This window comes from Poecile atricapillus, chromosome W (assembly GCF_030490865.1).
Source record: "Poecile atricapillus isolate bPoeAtr1 chromosome W, bPoeAtr1.hap1, whole genome shotgun sequence".
In the NCBI taxonomy this organism is placed as follows: Eukaryota; Metazoa; Chordata; class Aves; order Passeriformes; family Paridae; genus Poecile; species Poecile atricapillus.
In genome coordinates, this window is record NC_081288.1 from 15,067,642 (window position 1) to 15,085,976 (window position 18,335).

General features: G+C 42.2%; 1 protein-coding gene across 4 annotated transcripts in view; it reads left to right on the top strand.

The window, feature by feature from the left end:
* Positions 1-940: 940 nt before the first annotated feature.
* LOC131592348 (neurotrophin-3) overlaps positions 941-18,335 on the top strand; it is a 48,419-nt gene continuing 31,024 nt past the window's right edge. Inside the window, exon 1 of one of the 4 annotated variants that reach the window (XM_058863788.1) lies at positions 941-1,158. Coding sequence is in view for 1 of the 4 variants with exons in the window: in XM_058863791.1 (XP_058719774.1) it covers positions 1,141-1,158 (18 nt within the window). In the remaining 3 variants the exon portion in view is untranslated. Of the gene's footprint in view, positions 1,159-16,926; positions 17,055-17,185; positions 17,329-18,335 lie in introns of those variants that run through there. The other 3 variants (XM_058863791.1, XM_058863792.1, XM_058863789.1) reach the window with 3 other exon arrangements.

Below are 18,335 nucleotides of genomic sequence, written 5' to 3' on the forward strand. Positions count from 1 at the left end.
TTATGCTCAAATCAAACAGAAAAGAAAGATGACTTAAGCATGTAAATTTAGAGGGAGACTTTGAGGCATGCAGCTAAATTTATCAGCCATCTCTGTGAGCGATCTCTCTAAATAAAAAGTTTGGGAACCAGTCGCTGCTGGTTGCTGATGAACTTTCCATGTTTTTGGCACTTGCTATCTTTAATGGACAAATCTACTAGTCAAAACAGGAGGAACTGTACACAAATCCAGCCTAAAGTCTGTTCTTAACAGTGGGTGTTTTCTCCGAGCACTTATTTTTGTGTCAGGGTGGGTGACTTCCTTGACAGAAATGGTGACCAAAGAAATAAATTTGTCAAAGATTTGCAAATAATTGGAAAAAAAAAATTAATAGAGAAGTCAGAGTGAGAGAGCAAGGGCTTCTGGCACTGTAGGTCTGTGTGTCTGTTTCACCTGTTTGACATGTCCTGTAGTTACTTGTGAACAGGGGTAGGAATAGCAGCACATGCTGGCAGTGTGAGCAAAGTGTGTGCATGTGGAAGATAGAGGGAGCGTGGGGGACAGAGGGGCGGGAAGGGGGGAGTGGATGGACCATTAGAGTGCAAACACAGAGACATTCCTGCAATAAAATACTTGTCTGCTGAGAATCACAGTCTGGAAGGGATGGTGGTGATTTAACAAAAGAATTCTCTAAAATGTTCCCTGGTGCTAATAGTGTTCTTAATAATATGAAGAGGTTTTGCCAGGAAGAGGAATAAAACCATTTATTGGATTTAAAAAAAAAAATAGGCACAGGATGGTGTTTTTTTTTTTTTTTTAGAGCACACAAGGGGAAAAATGACCTTTACTACGGTTTTGTCATTTTCAAAAAAATTCCTCATTCTCTGAATTTCCCTAGCCAGGCAAGGTTGTTATAAATGGTAGGTAGGGAAAGCAGAGTGTGGCAATAAAGGGGTTAATCCACAAAGCACAGAGCCATCTGGCTGAGCTGGTTTGTTATAATCGAGCAGATTATGTTCACGGGACTCAGAGTTTAAGGCTCCTCTCCCATAGAACAACTCTGCACAACCCAAGCAGACCAACTTTGAGACTTTGAATGAACGTATTTACATCCACCTTTCTCTTCATGTCGACTTTTCTGGAAACATTCACACGGATGCCATGGTTACTCCTACCACGGTAAGGGAAATTTGACGTTTTCTAATAGGGTCCTAAGAGGGCAGGGAGGGGAGGGGGGAGAGGGGTCCTTTAAAGAAGTATAATGGGGAGGAGGTGAGGGTCTTGAAAGCAGTAGACATGTCCCAAATGTTGCCTTTCCCATGGTGCCTCCTCCTTCCCTCACCCCTACTTGCCCTATAGTTTGCTTCAGTCTTGAGGTTCCCCTCTCCTCCTGCTCCTCACGCTGTTGTTCGGGTCCCTGGAAAGAAAGTGGTGGAGGAGAAATATGAGGTGCTACAGGAAATATTATTTAAGAGGTAAAAGCAAAGGAGACTTTTTGTTTTGTCTTAAGAGGGAAACCAGCAAGTTCAGATATAACAAAAGGGGTTTAAAGTCTTGACCGTGGATTGCAAGAACCAGCCTCAGCACACGTAGCGTAGCACGCTCGCCCTCTGGCAAAGTTAGAGCCCCTGACAAGCAAAGCCAAAATTCCCAATTTCTAGACCTCGCCTGCTGCAGGTAACCAGTTTCACTGGAGCTTTTATATTTTGTGTGTGTGCCAGACGCTGAAAACCCTGTTCATGACCTTTGAATCAATCCTCATTCTGCCCAAACCCAAACACTAAATTCTCTGGGAAGAGCTGGAGATCAAAAGATTCTCTGCACATCTGTGTCTAGGTGAAAAAGATACACTCGCTCTGTGCTGGAATGGCAGGGAAACTAGTCTTATGTTGCAGCTCCCAGCACTTGGTGAGTGCCTTCTAGGAATGCAGCACACAACTAATCAACAGAGATGCACATCTAAAGAGCAAAATAGAAAGCTGTTTCTCATCTAAACAGCTGAAATGCAGCTTAAAGTGTCAGTTACTGTCGAGTCCTTATGGAGACACCAAACTGCTCTTAGCCAAGAGGGGAAAAAGTCCTTGGATGGTTTAGATAGTTTTCTGATCAGTTTTTAATCCTTCATTAAAATAAACGGGAAAGCTCTGTGCTGGTCCTATCTCTCAAACTATAAATATGCAGTATCTGGAGAGATGGATATTTTGGATTGAATAGGGCTGCTATGCATGCATTCTCTGGTTCCTATATTGCAAAACCAGTTATTTAGAGATGACTCTGTGTGTGTGTGTGTGTGTGCGTGCGTGTGTATGCGTGTGTGTTTGTGTGTGTGTGTGTGCGCGCATGTGTGTGTGTGAGGGGAGTTGCTTCTCCCCCTTCCCCCTTTTTAAATAGACAGGGATATGTGTTATTTGGTCCAGACAATTGTTGTGAGCTACAACCTTTCAAAAAACACTCTTTGCTCTCAGGTTCATGTGATTTGTTGCATGAGGAGTGCAAATGGTATGTAAAGTTTTGCTTTTGCATTGTGCCTTCAGGAAAATATCCAGACAAGTAAGAGAGGCATTCTCAGGCACAAAAATACCTGATATGTGCAAGCTTGCAAGTGGAGAACCAGCGCAAGAAGCACCTATAAATGGGATGCAAGGAAAAGAGAAATTTAATAATAAAAAAAGAAAAAAAAAGAAAAAAAGAAAAAAAAAAAACCCAAAACCTTGCCAGACAAAAGCAGCAAATAATGGAGGAGTTCAGCATGGTCCCAGCTGCTGGTAGTAAAAAGACTGGTCTGAGATACACGTGCAAATACCAGGGTCTCTATGTGTGAGCACGGTGGGGGGACAAAATCCAGGAATGATTGCAGGTGGTAGATCCAAAACATGGGGAGAAGAGGAGGCACCAGCAGAGACAGGAGGGGAATGCGTTGTGTAGAAGGGTGCTACATGTTGAGTTATGCAAAACACATAGGTTTAAGGGATTTTGTTTGTATTGTTCTGCTGTGGGTTGGGGTGTTTTTATCTTCAGGGAACAAAAAATGAAATGGTGATTATAAAGGTAGATAAAAACTGAAGGGAAGTTGTTATACAGCAGAAATAAAGTCCTACATGTTCATTGTTGTGCACTGGGGTAATAATGGCAGGTGAGACATGCTAAGGTGGTCGGCTTGAAAGGGAAACTGCTGCACATCAGCTGGAAAAAGAGGATCCTTGTGGGTGGCAGAAAGTTTAGGAGCTTGCAAGAGGAAGTAACACTCGAGAGAGATGGGAAAAGGTACAGGCTGGAGGCTGGGTGAGGATATGAAAGGGACATACAAGGATGGTAGGATGGTCTGCAAGGGGGAGGTTGGGCATGGAGTGGGAGTGGAGGGAGAAAGGTGAAAGCACAAAGGATGTTTGGAGGAGGAGTTAAAATGTGAACTATTAGCTATTTGGAGAAAGGTATGGAAAATAATCAGCTACATGATGCTTGTGGGGGGGCTCAAAAGGAGACACCTTTGATTTGTCAAGAAATAGATACACAGATGTATTTACAAGGAAAGTAAAAGAGTATGAAAGGCAAGGCTTGAATGGTGATGGAAACATGCTGAGAACAGGAACTCAGAGGGGAAAATAAGCTGGATGGAGTTAGGGTGTGGTGAGGGGAAAAGGATTCTGTAAGTATGTGAAGGGGTAACTGATTAGAGATATTTAAGAGGAGGCTGGAAGCCTGCTGGAGTGTGCTGCCTGCCTGCAAGGGAGAGACAGAACTGCGGGAAAAGCCACGGAGAAGTGTGAGGAAATGCAAGAGAGTGGAAATCACAGGGGCAGGATGAACTGCAACAAGGATATAAAGCCATGGCAGGTGTTGAGAAGTGCACGAATGAGGAAAAACTAAGGATTGTAGGAGGCATGAATGGGGATGAAATGAAGAGCTATGTTTTCTGTAATGCCTAGGAAAGAGGTGATTTAGAGGAGATACAGGGCGAGAGAGCAGAGAGTGAAGGGAAATTTGAGGGTATGTTTCTTAGTAGGCAAAGAAAGGGAGTGGTGCAAAGATGGAGTGGTTTTCTCAGCAGAACCGGGGATATCTCTTTACTGGGGAGTAGGAGCAGCACAGGGAAAAAACAGGCGGTAAGTTACAGGGGAAACAGTTGGGGCAAGGAACAGGAAGTAAGGAATAATGGGAAGACTGTGGGAGGAGGAGAACATAAACAAAAAGGAGCAATTTTCTGTTGCAACAGACGTAACAAATGTGTTTATATATCTCTGTGGTAGGTACTGGATAAGTGAAACAGCAAGAGGGAATGGAACAAATGTGCTGGTGCAGAAATTACTGAAGATATAAAGGGGTAGGAGAAGGAATGGGAGGAGAGATTACCTGGAGGGCCGAATAAGCCACATGACTGTGCTATGGTCAAAAGTAAAGTGTGAAGTGTGTGGGGAGGCAAATGCAGGTGGGATCTGTGGGGCAGGAGGTAGAAGTGGACAGGAATGACAGTTCCTGTTACAAGGGGTGAGGAGCTCAGCGTGGGTTGGCACACAGTGGTGTGGGAGTGAGGAAGGGACCTATCAGGCTGTGCCTCCATGCAAGGGCTGTGCAAGGGAAGGTAAAGGGAGGGAAAAGTTGTGTCTGATGAGAGACATTTGTGTGCACAGCATGCTTGAAGAAAATGAGGGAAGTGCAGGTGAGGGTTGCAGACCTAGGTGTGGGGCCTGGGAAGGAACGAAGGAAGGAAGGAAGGAAGGAAGAGTGATGAAGAGCGAGAAAAAGTTTATGATAATTTAAGCCATTTGTCGTTATCTGCCTCTTGCTTTGAGGGAGGCTAAGTGTGCAAGGGGCCCTAGGTGCATGCAGTGCACCAGGAGAGCAGATTGGGAGTTCAGTGCAAGGGCACAGGTAAGTCCATAGAGACCTTGATGATAGGAATTCCATGGATGCATGGAATGCTGGTTCTGTGTGAGGGCCAGGGGTGAATATGTTCAGTGAGTGCTGTGCTTATGGGACTGGCAGAGTTGCAGGTGATGAGGACAACCCAGGCAGAAGCTGAAACCCTCGTAGGGTGTGTAAGAGCCCTGGGTTGCTGTAAGGGATGAAGGCCTGCATGGAAGTCCCAAAGAGCCACACAGGAGGCCGTGCTGACATGCAGGATGGCATGCAGAGGCTGAGTGGAGCATCACGTGTCCACTGCGTTCGCGGCACAGTTCTCCATGTCAAAATCACTTACGTAAGGCCAGCACCAGGGGTGAGTCTCATGAGTGCTAGGAAGGCAATGTTTGCACTGAGAAGGAGGGTAGGAAAGAATGACTAACCGGGAAAATGGTTTGGTGCGTGGGTAGCGATCGGACCCGACGTGCTCTAGATGTACCTGCCTTCTGCATGACTTGCACAGCAGGCAGGCTCTCCTCTAGAGGTTTTTTGAAGGCTTTTTATGAAGAACTGCTGAATAATCCTTAGAAAATCCCAGTACATTTAACTGCAATATTTAAACCAGCTTCATTCAGAAGGATACCAACTCACCTTATTTTCACACATTAAAACCTCTGAATACTGCCACTGGCACAAAAGGGCAGAGAGGTTTCTCTGGGACAAGTTACCAGGGCTCTTGGATGAACAATCATTGGGCTGAAGCAAAAAGAAGGACTACAGATGTCAGTCAAAAGAAAGAGGAAAGCACTGGCTTTCTCCATGGCTTGAAGCAATGCTGGAGTAATGTGCATTTGGAGGTTGAAAACATAGGATACATCTTGGGTGTCAGAGACAAGCACTGTGAACTTATTTCCCTTCAAAACAACTGCATTTATTGACAACAGCTGTTCTTCAGATCTGGTCTAAAAACATCTTCAAATTGTGTGGCTCACTTTGGACTTTGGTTTCGTCTACATTGAGTAGGAAAGTGCTTGTTTCCACCCGTAGCTGGTGAGAAGATTGTGAGTAATCCTGTGGGTCTTGCACTGGAAGAAATCAGTCTGATCACACAGAACCTCTAAACTTAAATGTTGAAGCCTCTGAGCCTAGACTTTAATAGACCATGGTTCATAGATCCCTTTTCTGTTCATTTCAAGGACAAATTCCTGCTAAAATAAAAGCAAGCACCCTGTGAAATGATAAGCCATTATTGTTCTTGCAGCCACACGTTGGGTTGGGAACCCATTGTCCTGGTTTTTACACTGGTTTCCCACTGCAGAGTCCAGTTCAAGCTCTCCAGCTGGATAATTTTTCCTGGCAGTTCTTGCAGCTCGTTGCAGTCTGTGGGAAGCACCTTTCTTTTCTGGTGGGAGCGAACTTCCCACCATGGCAGGCTGTGGGTGGAGGGGATGGTGAAGCAGCTGTCCATGAGGGGGAGATGCAGTCTCAGATACTGGGATTCAGCTGGGCTGAAACCACACACCACAGCTTACTCAGCTCACTGCCACCAGTGCTCCCCTGGCCTCTGACCACTCTGCTCCCTCCACAAAGAAAAATGAAAATCAAACAGTGGCATCAACCTGTCAGCTGGCTGAGAAAAGAGAAAGGGATCAATGGATTGCTGCAGGAAGGGAAGCAAAGCAAGAGTGAATGGGTTGTGCTCAGTGTGGAGAACATGGGGCATTTGTGCCTGCCTGGACCCTTTTCAGCCATGACACAGCCATAGATATCTGCTTGCAAGGGGCTGGAACATCTGGGTGTCCATGCAGAAGTTTGTCTGGCCATGTGTGTGTGTCTCCTGGTGGTGTCCAGAAGCAGTCAGTGGGAAGGGATGACGGAGGGGGATGGCAGCTGTTGCTGTGTGGGAGACTTTTCGTGCATCTGTCAGAGGGGGATGCGGGGATCAGTCATTTTTTGAGGGGACAGATGGGATGTGCGTGTGAAGAGAGAAGCACTAAGGGTGGGTATGGAGTGGTCTCAAGGTTGTGAAATGAGTGCTAGAGGGAACATCCACAGCTATGTTTCTGATTGTATCATGAGCCTTAAGTCCATAGGGGAAGGGGAGTCCTCTGTAGGAAGCCTCAAGGGAGATTATACCTCCCAAAGAACTAAAACAACCTCACTCAAGCATCCAGTTCAGTTCAGAGCCTCCTTCTCTCCTTCAGATGGTACAAGCAAGCCAGGAAACATGGCCCTTTCCTTCAGGGCAGCAAGCACTTTAAAGAACACAGCAGGACCATATACTCCTCCCTCTCTGATCTTTCCCTGCCTCCATGTCATCTCCACCTTTTCACACACATGAGGAAGGGTCTTTCCCTCTCAGTTTGTGTGTGGAATTCCCATCTGAGGGAACGCGTGACAAAGCTGAGCGTGAACAAGGACACAGCAGCATGGGGGAAGGCTGTGTCCGTGCATGTCGAAACAGAATTTGCTGGTTATCTGTTGTTATCTCAGCTCAGAGAAGGAGCCTGTTGGTTGCATTTGGATGCACATGGGAAGGATGGCAAGGTATTCCATGTTTCCATCAGGCAGAGTATGACTCATTTGGAGTCACCGTTTGTGTAGCTGTGAAAATGTGCAGATCCTGCAGAGCAAAGTCCACTGTGTTATCTGTTAAAAAACCTGTACTGGAGGTGATGAAAACACTCTGGAAGGATTACAACCCACAGGGTAAGATTTGCAGCACTTCTCCAACATTTCCTGTGCTTCCAACGTACATGTTGCCCGTAATGGAACCACAGCAATAAATGTGCTCCTCAGATGCTCTTTCACACTGTCCAGCAATAAATTTCTGTATTTTGAGTCTGACCCTGCTATAGGTTTCACATATTTTATCTTACATTAGCTGAGTTAGCATGCAAAAATCTAGTTAATTCAAAAATATGTATTTCTAGGCAATGCCTTACAAAAGAATTCAACCACATTTGCCAAAAGTCTGAATCGATACAATCAGAGGTAACTCGCAGGGAATTGTAGAGCTGCAGAAGGAAGAAGTACTTTGTACTCTACATGAATTCAGGTTGTGAGTGTGAAATTTAAGCCAAACTACTTCTTTTGAAAAGCTCTGTGGTTAGACAAGTTTGAATACAGCTTCCTCTCCTGTGACTTCTGCCTCACCCAGGAGATGGACACACTTGCAAGACAAAATCAGCTTCTGTCCCCTCCAGATACGGGATTTGGGATTTGGTTTTTGCTCCAAAGCAAGATGAGATGTTTTGGCTTTTAGGTATCAAATATAGACCTCATAAATCTGATGGAGACTAAACCAGAGTTGTTAAGACATAGATTACATTTCATGTGCTGAGGGGTCTTTCCTGGATTTGTACATTAGAAAATATTTACCCATTTCAGGGTTTTCAGTTCCTGTGAGAGGTAAAACTATTTCCTCCACTCATTTCTCAAACAATTTGCACAGTCAGATTTTACATGATTAGCTTTCCAAATGAATGATGCAGATAACTCCATAACATAAAAATATCTTCCTGAAATTATGGTTTTTCTTTGCTGTTTATTCATATTTGCATGTTATCCCACTTAGATCCCTTAACATCTTTAGCAGCTTTCCTTCTTTGTTATTGTTTACTGAAGATATCATTCACATATTTGACTTAAGCTGTCCTTTGTTTCTTTTCTTACAGTTAATATGATTTCTTTTCCTCTAAGCATATTCTTCAATGTCTTAATTATGTTTTTCCAGTTTTCTGACTTAATTTCATCTAAAACTTTGTGACACTAGAGCATTCAGGAATAAAATTGATGTTCCAAAACCAGACCTCTTTCCTCTAATTGCCTACCTTCTTCAATTACACTTTTTGCACTCACTATTTTTCTCTTTTGTGTCTCCCTTCTACTCTAAAAGAACTTCTATCTAATAAATCCAGCACTAATTCCTTGTTGAAATCATGGCTAGCTAATTTTCAATATTACACCTTTCCAACTTCCTCCCTAACATTTAATAGAGTTGGTCTAAATTGATTTTTCCTAGACATATTATCATAGGGTTTTCTCCTCTGAGTCTCTTACTTTTTGCCCATTTTTCTGACAAATATGTCCTTCTATGTAGCATTTTTTTCTATCCTTTCCATTCCTTCTATTCATCTACAGCCTGTTTCTTCTCCCATTTAATTTTTCTTCACCTTTACTCTTTAATGCTTTCAGACTGAGATGATTTTTGAGGTCCCTTCCAACCCAAACCATTCTATGTTTCTAAGATTTTTACGGAGTAAAACTCTCATGAGAGAGATGAAAACCATTTCATCATATAGGGATACCTTCAGGAAATATTGCCTCAATATGTCATTCTTTCTAGATGTGCTCTAGATGTACTTAGAACAAAGTATTAATTTATTTATACTAAATTTATTCATGAATTAATCTGGGCAGAGACCTTTTTTTCTGCTCAGAGAAAATGTCGGTGTTCAAACTGCCTTTCTGTGTTCCCTTGCTGTTTGAACTGCCTATTTAAGTCTGAAACACTCAGGAAATACGTTTAGCTTTTCTGTTGAAAGACAAACCATCACAAGCTCTGAGAAAAGAAAAACAATCTAAATAGTACTGCAAGATGAGATGAGGGAATTGTTGTTGTTGTTGTTGTTGTTGTTGTTTTACCAAAACAAAACAAAAGCTTCATGAAGTTAAATCTTGCCCTGGGAAGCTAAAGCTGCTTTTCACATCTGCTAGGACAGGGAGTTGTCTTCGTTGGAAAAGTTTGCATTTTTGGGAAAAAGAAATGTTTTTAAAGTCCGGTGATTTTTTTTTGTTATCTCTGTCTTTCCTCTAGTAGGAAATCTTCCTGTTAATTTTTTTTTTTTTTTTTTTTTGGTCAGAGGTTGTTCTCTTTTTTTTAACCACTATTAAGCAAATCTTATTGGTTTAGTTGTCCTTTGGCAAGTTAATTTGTTTACTTCAATCTTTCTTTGCACCTCTGTTTCAGACTGTGCCTTTCCTGGTTCTGGTTTGACACCAGCACTTCCACTGATCCCAATGCATTTCTGATTTACCCAGGATCAGGGCAAGCACAGAAACCCATCTGACTGCAGGTCAGATGCAGTTCTACTCTCAGTTGCACCCAGGTGATCTTACTAAAATTTGTGAGGCTGTAACTTTGAATTTGTGTCTTTGGGTTTGTTTTGGGGGATTTTTTTAAGCCATGAATGCACATCCAAAGCATTTTTGTATGTTGAGCCACAGAAATCACAGGAGGGGAGACAATATGCCTACATTAGATAAGTAGTATTTTGACTGGAAAAACTGCAGCACTTTTTTTCTTTTTTTTTTTTTCTTCTTTTTTTTTGGTTGGTGGTGGTGGTGGTGGTTGGAATTTGTCAGATCCTCAAAAACCAATCATTCCCTGCTTGTTCTAATAAATCTCAACTAAGTCCCTGTGGACACTAAAGTTCAAAAGGCTTTTTCAGGCTTCTCCTTTGCTCAAAAACCTGTGTCCTTTTTAACCTTGTTAACCTCGGTGACCCATCTACCAGCCATCCACAGAGCAGGGAATTGGTACTTGGAACTACAAGGGCTAAACCAGCAAAGCACATTAACCTGGAGAAAACAAGGGCATGATGCTTCTGCCTCACAGGGGACTCTTGGGATTAGGAGGCAAAGAGAAATTCCTCAGGACTGGAGAATTAAACCCAACAAAATCCATCTCTAGTACAGTCTAATATCTCCTAATACGGTCTGTGTCTCTAAGATCTCAGCCAGCCAGATAGAATATTCTTCAAAGCTCTGTCATGTCTAATTTTAAATTCAACAAGTGATTGGGCTTCCACCACTCCACTTAAAATTTTCATACCATTCCCAATCCAGCTTGAGTGCCATTCATTACTACAGGATTGAGTGCTTTCCCATGGGCAACTTCTTAGCAACAACACAGTCCTGGGTGGCAGTAGGACAGCTGGCAGGAGACCAGGTTGGATGAGTGGTTTGGCTTCAATTTTATTTTTTCATTAGTTAAATTCTAGTGGTTACCTTTTTGTGATGGCATTCTTTGAGGAAGAAGTGAAAATAAAATGTGTCATTGTTGAAAGTAACAGAAATATTTTTAATAAATAACCTGTTCTTGGAGAACAGCTCTTTTTTCAAAAGAAAGGTTGCACTGTGAGACCACACCTTGAGTCATGGGCCAAGTTTTGAGGCCCTCACTAGAAGAAAGACATTGAGGGTCTGGAGCGTGTCCAGAAGAGCTGGGAAAGGGTTTGGAGCACCAGAAGCAGCTGAGGGACCTGGGGGAGCTCAGCCTGGAGAAGAGGAGGCTCAGGGGGAACCTTCTGGCTCTGCACAACTCCCGGACAGGAGGGGACAGCTGGGGAGGGTCAGGCTCTGCTCCCAGGGAACAAAGGACAGGACAAGAGGAAATGGCCTCAAACTGTGCCAGAGGAGGTTCAGGTTGGACATCAGGAAGAATTTCTTCATGGAAAGGGTGCTCAGGCCTTGGAAGGGGCTACCCAGGGAGGTGGTGAATCCCTGTCCCTTGAGATCTCCAAGAGACTGCTGGACCTGTCACTCGGCACTCTGGACCAGGTGACAAGGTGGAGATCGGTCACAGGTTGGATTCGATGATCTGGGAGTTTTTTTCCAGCCTCAGTAATTCTGTGGTTTTGTGAAAAGCTCAGTACAATCTCCTCAAGATGATGGGTGTGTCTGTAGCCTGGCAGCAACCTGGACAGTGTTCCAGGAGGTAACTCCATACAAATTACTGGGCCTGTACTTTCCCCCATGAGGAGTCTCCAGGTCCTCCAACCTATTAGCAGAACTGCACCAGGATAACCAACCTTATTTCTGTTTGGATGGCAGTGCAAAGCTCCCCAGGGACAAATTGCCCAAAGACACTCTGCAGGCTGGTGTTAAGACATCCGGCTGTGTAGAGCAGTTCTGGTGGAGCAGAAGAGACAGCAGTTTCTGAGCCAGCACCCTGCAGGGTGAGCACAGAGGGCAGACCCTTGCTCTGCCAGGGCAATGCAAACTGCCTGAGGCTCTTCTCAGGTATTCACACTGCTTGGTGAGGCACATGAGCTAAGCTAAAGCCTTTTTCCAGCTCCCCCAGGACAACATGGTCCTTTAGGATGACTGGAATCAGAAACCTTCCTGGTCCTCTACAGGAATCATTGAAAGTCTTAGGTTAGAATGGACCTTAAAAATCATTGAGTTCCACCCCCTGCCATGGGCAGGGAAACCTTCCACTATCCCAGGTTGCTCAGAGCCCCACCTAACCTGGCCTGGAACATTGCCAGGGATGGGGCAGCCACAGCTGCTCTGGGCAACCTGTGCCAGGGCCTTACCACCCTCACAGGGTAGAATTTCTTCCTAGTATCTAGCCTAAATTTCCCTTTTCAGTTTGAAGCTCTTCTCCCTTGCCCTGTCACTACAGTTCCTGATGAAAAGTCCCTCTACAGCTTCCCTGAATCATTTTCAGATTCTGGAAGGTGGTCTGAAGTTTCCACAGCCTTCTCCTCCCCAGGCTGAACAGCCCCAGCTTTCCCAGACTGTCTCCATAGGGAGGTGCTCCAGTCCTCTAATGAACTTTGTGGCCTCCTCTGGACTTGCTCTGACAGTTCCATGTCTTTCTTCTGTTGGGGCCACCAGAACTGGATGCAATATTCCAGGTGGGGTTTTACCAGAGCACAATACAGATGGGCACCACAACCTTCCTTCAGCCGGGTCCATAAATTCAATTATTTTCATTTTATTCATAAAATCCCTAAATATTTATGACTATTTAGGGAAATTTGTGTATTCTAATTGCTTTCTGAACTTTCTCCTGATTAACCAATTGTTTTTAGCAGTACATGGAAACTTATGACTACAAAGAAGCATCCAAAATTATTTCCTGGTTACCATTGATGGATTTCACTTTGGGTTTTTTCCATCTTTTCCCATCTATCAACTTCTATTTTTCTCTTGCTGAATATTCTTGAACAGCCAGTTGCTAGCTCTAGAGCTAACTAACTTAACAGGGGCCTAATTCTGACCCCACTTACTTGGAAGAAGCCTAATGGCCCCCCAGAGAATAAGTTCATCTTGAGGCAGTGAAAATTTAGACCAGAGTCAAGACCTGAGAAGTCAACATAGAAACTATTGCCAATAGTCAGGGAAATGAGAGTGGTTGTTTCTGAAAAGAAAAGGGGAAAAAGAAAAAGGCGGGGGGGGAGTTTCTTAATGTAGAAACAGTTTTCCAAATCTGAACTAGCAAAGCTTCCTCCAAAATTCTGCTCTGACCTGTCAAAAATTGTCTAATCACAGTGTGATACTGCTCTTGTTTGTTTGTTTCCTTGCTTGTTTTCTCCTCTCTTTTTGCAAGAAGGTGTTGGTGAGGTGATTCCTGCTCTTTCAATTTTTCCATCCATGAAATTCTCATCCAGATGAAATATATCAGACCAAATATGAAAAATGAAAGCCAACATCCTACCTTTGATCTGAGGCAAATAATTGTAGGTGCCATCGCCAGCCTTCCACAGGAATGTGGTCCAGAGCAAAGGACTTGAAAAGAACCTCAAAGATACTTCTAAAACCCATAAAATGTTTTAGCAATTTTGGGTTTTCCTCCCCTTTTCCTTTCTGAAAAGGAACAGATGGGAACAGAAGTAAATTCTGCCATCTGGAAAGACTGAAGGATCAGTATGAAATGAGCCAGGTGTCAAGTTTGTTCATCACCAGCCCAGCTTTGTCAATTATCAACATCAAAACCTTGTCTTGACAACGGCTGAATTACACTAAAGAGAAATGGCTTTGCAAAGCCATTTTTTCTGTATCTTTTTGTCACCTAATTGTTCTACTACCTTGAAAACTCCAGTTCTGAACAGAAAAAGGAAAGAAATTAGTTTGAAGTTTTACTTCTTATGCCACAGGAAATTGTCTGCTTTGGTCTTTCCTACCTTCCACTGAACACTGCAGTCTGGATTCCACTTAAAGTCCATTATCTCTGTCATGACCTTTTAATATTATGCTAAACTGAATTTATATATAGTTAATTTAGACCTTGTTCTTATAACAGTTTGAAATGGAAATGTAGCACCTTTGGGAAATCAGAAGCACAAAAATCATTATAGTGCTGTTCAGTCTCTGGAGAGTGTCTGAATCACTGTCTTTTTTGCTTTAAATATTGGAAATTGTGTGTAAATGCAATTATATCTATATATATATAATTGTATTACATATGTGTACACATATACATGTGTGCATATATATATGTGCACTTACTGTACACAGAAGACTAAAGAAGTCTTGTTCTTTATCTGAGTAGATTTTCTCTTTTTTAATTATCTTATATTTGCATTTAATTTATGAGATCTCACAGCACCATTGGTTTTAATCTTATTATGTATTGGCTTATCCTGCTTTAAGCTTTATACTAAAGGACATCTGAGCAAATAATATGCATACTAATAAGACGGATAATACAGTGCCCAAAAAATATAAATAAGGTACCTGGAGTGGCAGGACAAGGGGGATTGGCTTCATAATGAAAAGGAAAATTTAGGTTAGATATTAAGAAGAAATTCTCCCCTGTGATGTTGGTAAGGTCCTGGCACAGGTTGCCCAGAGAAGCTGAGGCTGCCCCATCCCTGGCAGTGTTCCAGGACAGGTTGGATGGGGCTCTGAGCAGCCTGGGATAGTGGAAGGTTTCCCTGCCCATAGCAGGAGCCTGTAATGAGATGATTTTTAAGGTCCCTTCCAACCCAAAGCATTCTGTGGTTCTGTGACTCTCACATGTATATATATACATATAAACATGTACATACATATATATACATACATACAAATATACACACAAACACACACACACACACACACATATATATATATATATATATATATATATATATGTTATCCACCAATTATAATCAATATTTCTTTTCTTCAGACATGCACACACACTGATTTCCTTGGTAAATACCCTCAGCCTTCTCTTGCCATCTTTTGCAGAACAATATTACTTCTCTTTTGCAGAACAAATCTTTACAAAAAGCTGGAGCTGCATATACTGGTACTGTTTTTCTATGCATAATGCAATCCATGATGCTTCTTTTACAACTTGGCTGTGATTGCCTTTTGTCAAATTTTGTCTGTAGTCCTCAATTATCCTCTGTGTCTGCATATTCCCATGGGTTTTCAGTTTGGTAACATAGTCAGCTGTGGTTATCTTCTGTTTTTCCTCCAAAACATGCAATTTGTTTTGTTTCTGCTGTGCAACCTGACAAATTTTCTTTTTTCTCCCCCTCTAAACATAAATCAGGAGTTTGTAGTGTTCTTTTTATTTCCCTTCAGTTTGATGTTTCTGCATCATCTGAATAGATGAGGTCCACAAGCTCCCCTGAAATTTCCTGAGAAAGAGTCAAATATGTTGTGTAAAAATTTCCCAACTTTTTTTTCATCTTCATATGATGCTGATAACTTTCAAAACTTCTTTACCACTGGCTTCCTCTTTTTCTCCTGATACCATGACAATTAAATAAATCCATGACCTCTGACTGAGTCCCCAAGAAGAAAAAGACATAATTATTGCTGCTCATGTCCTTTTTCAATGAATTTCTTATTTTTGTGAGAAGGCAAATTCTTGTTCGAATCCCTTCAGTTTGAACCTCTTGTTTTCTTCTCTTTCTCTTTCTCTTTCCTTCAGAAAGGGTTTTTTCAGGACCTCTGACATCTCTATTTTCTTATCAACATCTTTCTTCTCTTCATGCTTTACATATGATCTTCTTTTTCTCATTTTTCTCCTACAATGTACTGTGCCTTGGTGAGGGTTAGACTGAACTAAGACAAAAAAAAAGGAATTAAGGGAAAAGGCATCATTTCATTCCTCTTTCAAAAAAGACTGAAATTGAAACCATCTTTAATGGTTAAAATAAAGTTTTTTTTGTTTTTTTAAAGTTCTTTAAAGGCACAGAAAAAGAATTGCCTTATCAGACTTGTGCACTGCATCTCCATCTACTTAATTAGATGATGATTTAACAGTTTTGTTTACTTGTCTTCCCATTTTATGAAAGACTCTTAGTACCTCTGACCCTTTCTATGTTCCCTCCTAAATGTTTGTACAGATTTAGTACAATGGTTGTGTCTTCACCTCAGAATTCCTTTGCAGTCAAAATCATGTCAACATCTCTTTAACCTTGCTTCTTTTGCTCTTGGCAATATCTAATTTCCTTGCAATAAAAAGTTTTCCTTCATGTAAAAAATAATAATTAAAAAAAACCTGCAACAATGAAGAAATCCCAAACTTTAATCTACAGCCTAAAATGTGAAATTAAAGCAACGGATCTTTGAAAGGAAGGGATCTTAAGGATCATCTTCTCCCAACACCATACCATAAGTCTTCCCATACATCTTCCACCAGGCCAGGTTGCTCCGAGTTGCTCCAAGTCCCATCCAACCTGGCCTGGAACATGGCCAGGGATGGGGCAGCCACAGTTTCTCTGGGAAACCTGTGCCAGGGCCTCACCACCCTCACAGAGAATAATTTCTTCCCAATATCCAATCTAACCCTGCTCTCTGTCAGTGTGAAGGCATTCCCCCTTGTCCTGTCTCTGCAGGCCCCTTCAAGAGTCTCTCTCCATCCTTCCTGTGGGTTCCCTGCAGGCACTGCAAGGCCACAATGAGCTCACTTCTCTTCTCCAGGCTGAGCAACCCCCAATTCTAAAGCAATAGCTGCAAGGCTAAAAAATATTTCTTTTACAACAAATATTGCCATATCTATTTTGTTATCATATCTAATTTTTAACATTTATTTCAATGTAACTGGGAGCCAGACCAGACTGTCTCTATGTTGGAGATTTCTGGAAGAGCAGACAAATCTTATTTCTTCTTTTCTTGTGTATTCTGATGGTTACTTGCCCTGAAATAAGTTGAAGACAACTTTCCATTTTAGTTCAAAAGGGAGATCAGTCTGTTATCCAGTTTAATTTTATTTGTTGCAGTGAGGGAAGCACTTGATCTCACTGTAAACCTGTGATCTTCAGTGCTGACAGTCCTCCTACTTAGTGCCTCTGTAAACCCAGCAAACTCAAAGGCTTACAGTGAGGGCCTCATACTGGAGAAAAAATGCAATTATCTGATTTACTGATCACTCCAGCTGTTTCAGAGGGATCAGCAGTCCTTGAGAGTTATAATCATGCTATTGAAGAAGAGTGGGACCAAAGCTTTCATGCTCTTTCGCCCACAACAAGCTGGAACTTGCACTCGCATTCGCACAGAGCTAAGTGAGTAAATTCCTTTCATCACCTGGTTGTAGAAGGGTGTGCATCTGAAAAATGCAGCCCTTCTCACTGGGCATGGGTATGTGGGGGGGTTTTCCCAAAGATAAAGGTCTTGCCTTTTTATCAGGTGAGAATCTTCAAGTCATGCACTGAAGTTACCAGGTGACAGACAGCTAGTGCTTGCCACAGAAAAATCCCTTAAAATTCTTTAAAAAGAATTGGACCAGCTTTACCATGTGTGTTTGAATTGCCAGGTTGTACTGTGATCAACTCACAGGTATATGTGTTCTCATTTTGAACCCTTGCTCTGCAAATATCTCGGGGTGGGAATTTGTCAGGCAGTAGTCTGCCTGTGTCATAATGAATTCACACCCAAACCAGTTTGAATGAATGCTTTAAGGAAGATTCCTTGAGCTGTAATTAGTAATGCATTGCTAGAACCCAGGTACTGCACATTTAAATACTCCTCCACTGGCTCTGATTAGTAACACACTGCTAAACCCCAGCACAGCCCTGTGACATCCATTCAGCTGTTTATTCACTCACTTGTTCATTCACTGTTTCTTTTGTTTTGAGGAGCAAGTACATTTCTTTATATTTTTCCATTTATACACTCAGTTCTCGGGGTATAAGCTTATTTCCTCAGATGAACAGAACATTTCTGAGGGATTTCAGTTGAAACAAATTTAATTTTTCATGGATCAGCTGCAAAGCTGTTTTGGCCTCTGTCTCCAAAGCATCACAATATAAATTTTATGGACACATTGATACAAACCACCTTTCTATTTATACATAAAAATTCCTTTTATGTTGACCTATGTAGTTTCAGCTTATAGGCAGTTCCTCTGCTTTAAAAGAAAAGAAAAAATTATGACATATAGTTTGAGAGAGCAGAAACATTTTTTCATTAACAAAAAAAAAAAGAAAATAATTTTGCCACTGGTCAGTCCCCCTTTTTGGTTTTCTTTCCACAGTTACTACTTCAAGCTCATGCACTTGTAAGGGAATTTTGGAATTCAAGCTGAGGGTGGTTATTGTAAATTCATAAAAATAAGTATCGGTATGGAGATTGCTTGAAAATGGAGAGTCTTGGAGAGGATGGGACAAACCCATTCCACCCATTTATCACTACAGCCTGACACTTTGGAATACCCAGCTGAGCAAGGAAAAAGGTGATCAGGACCAATCACCAAAAGATCACATGGCAGAACTGCTTCCCTTTTCTAAGAGGGGACCCTGCAGATCTTTTGGGATTCAGGAATCTTTGCTGGCAGCAGCTGGTAG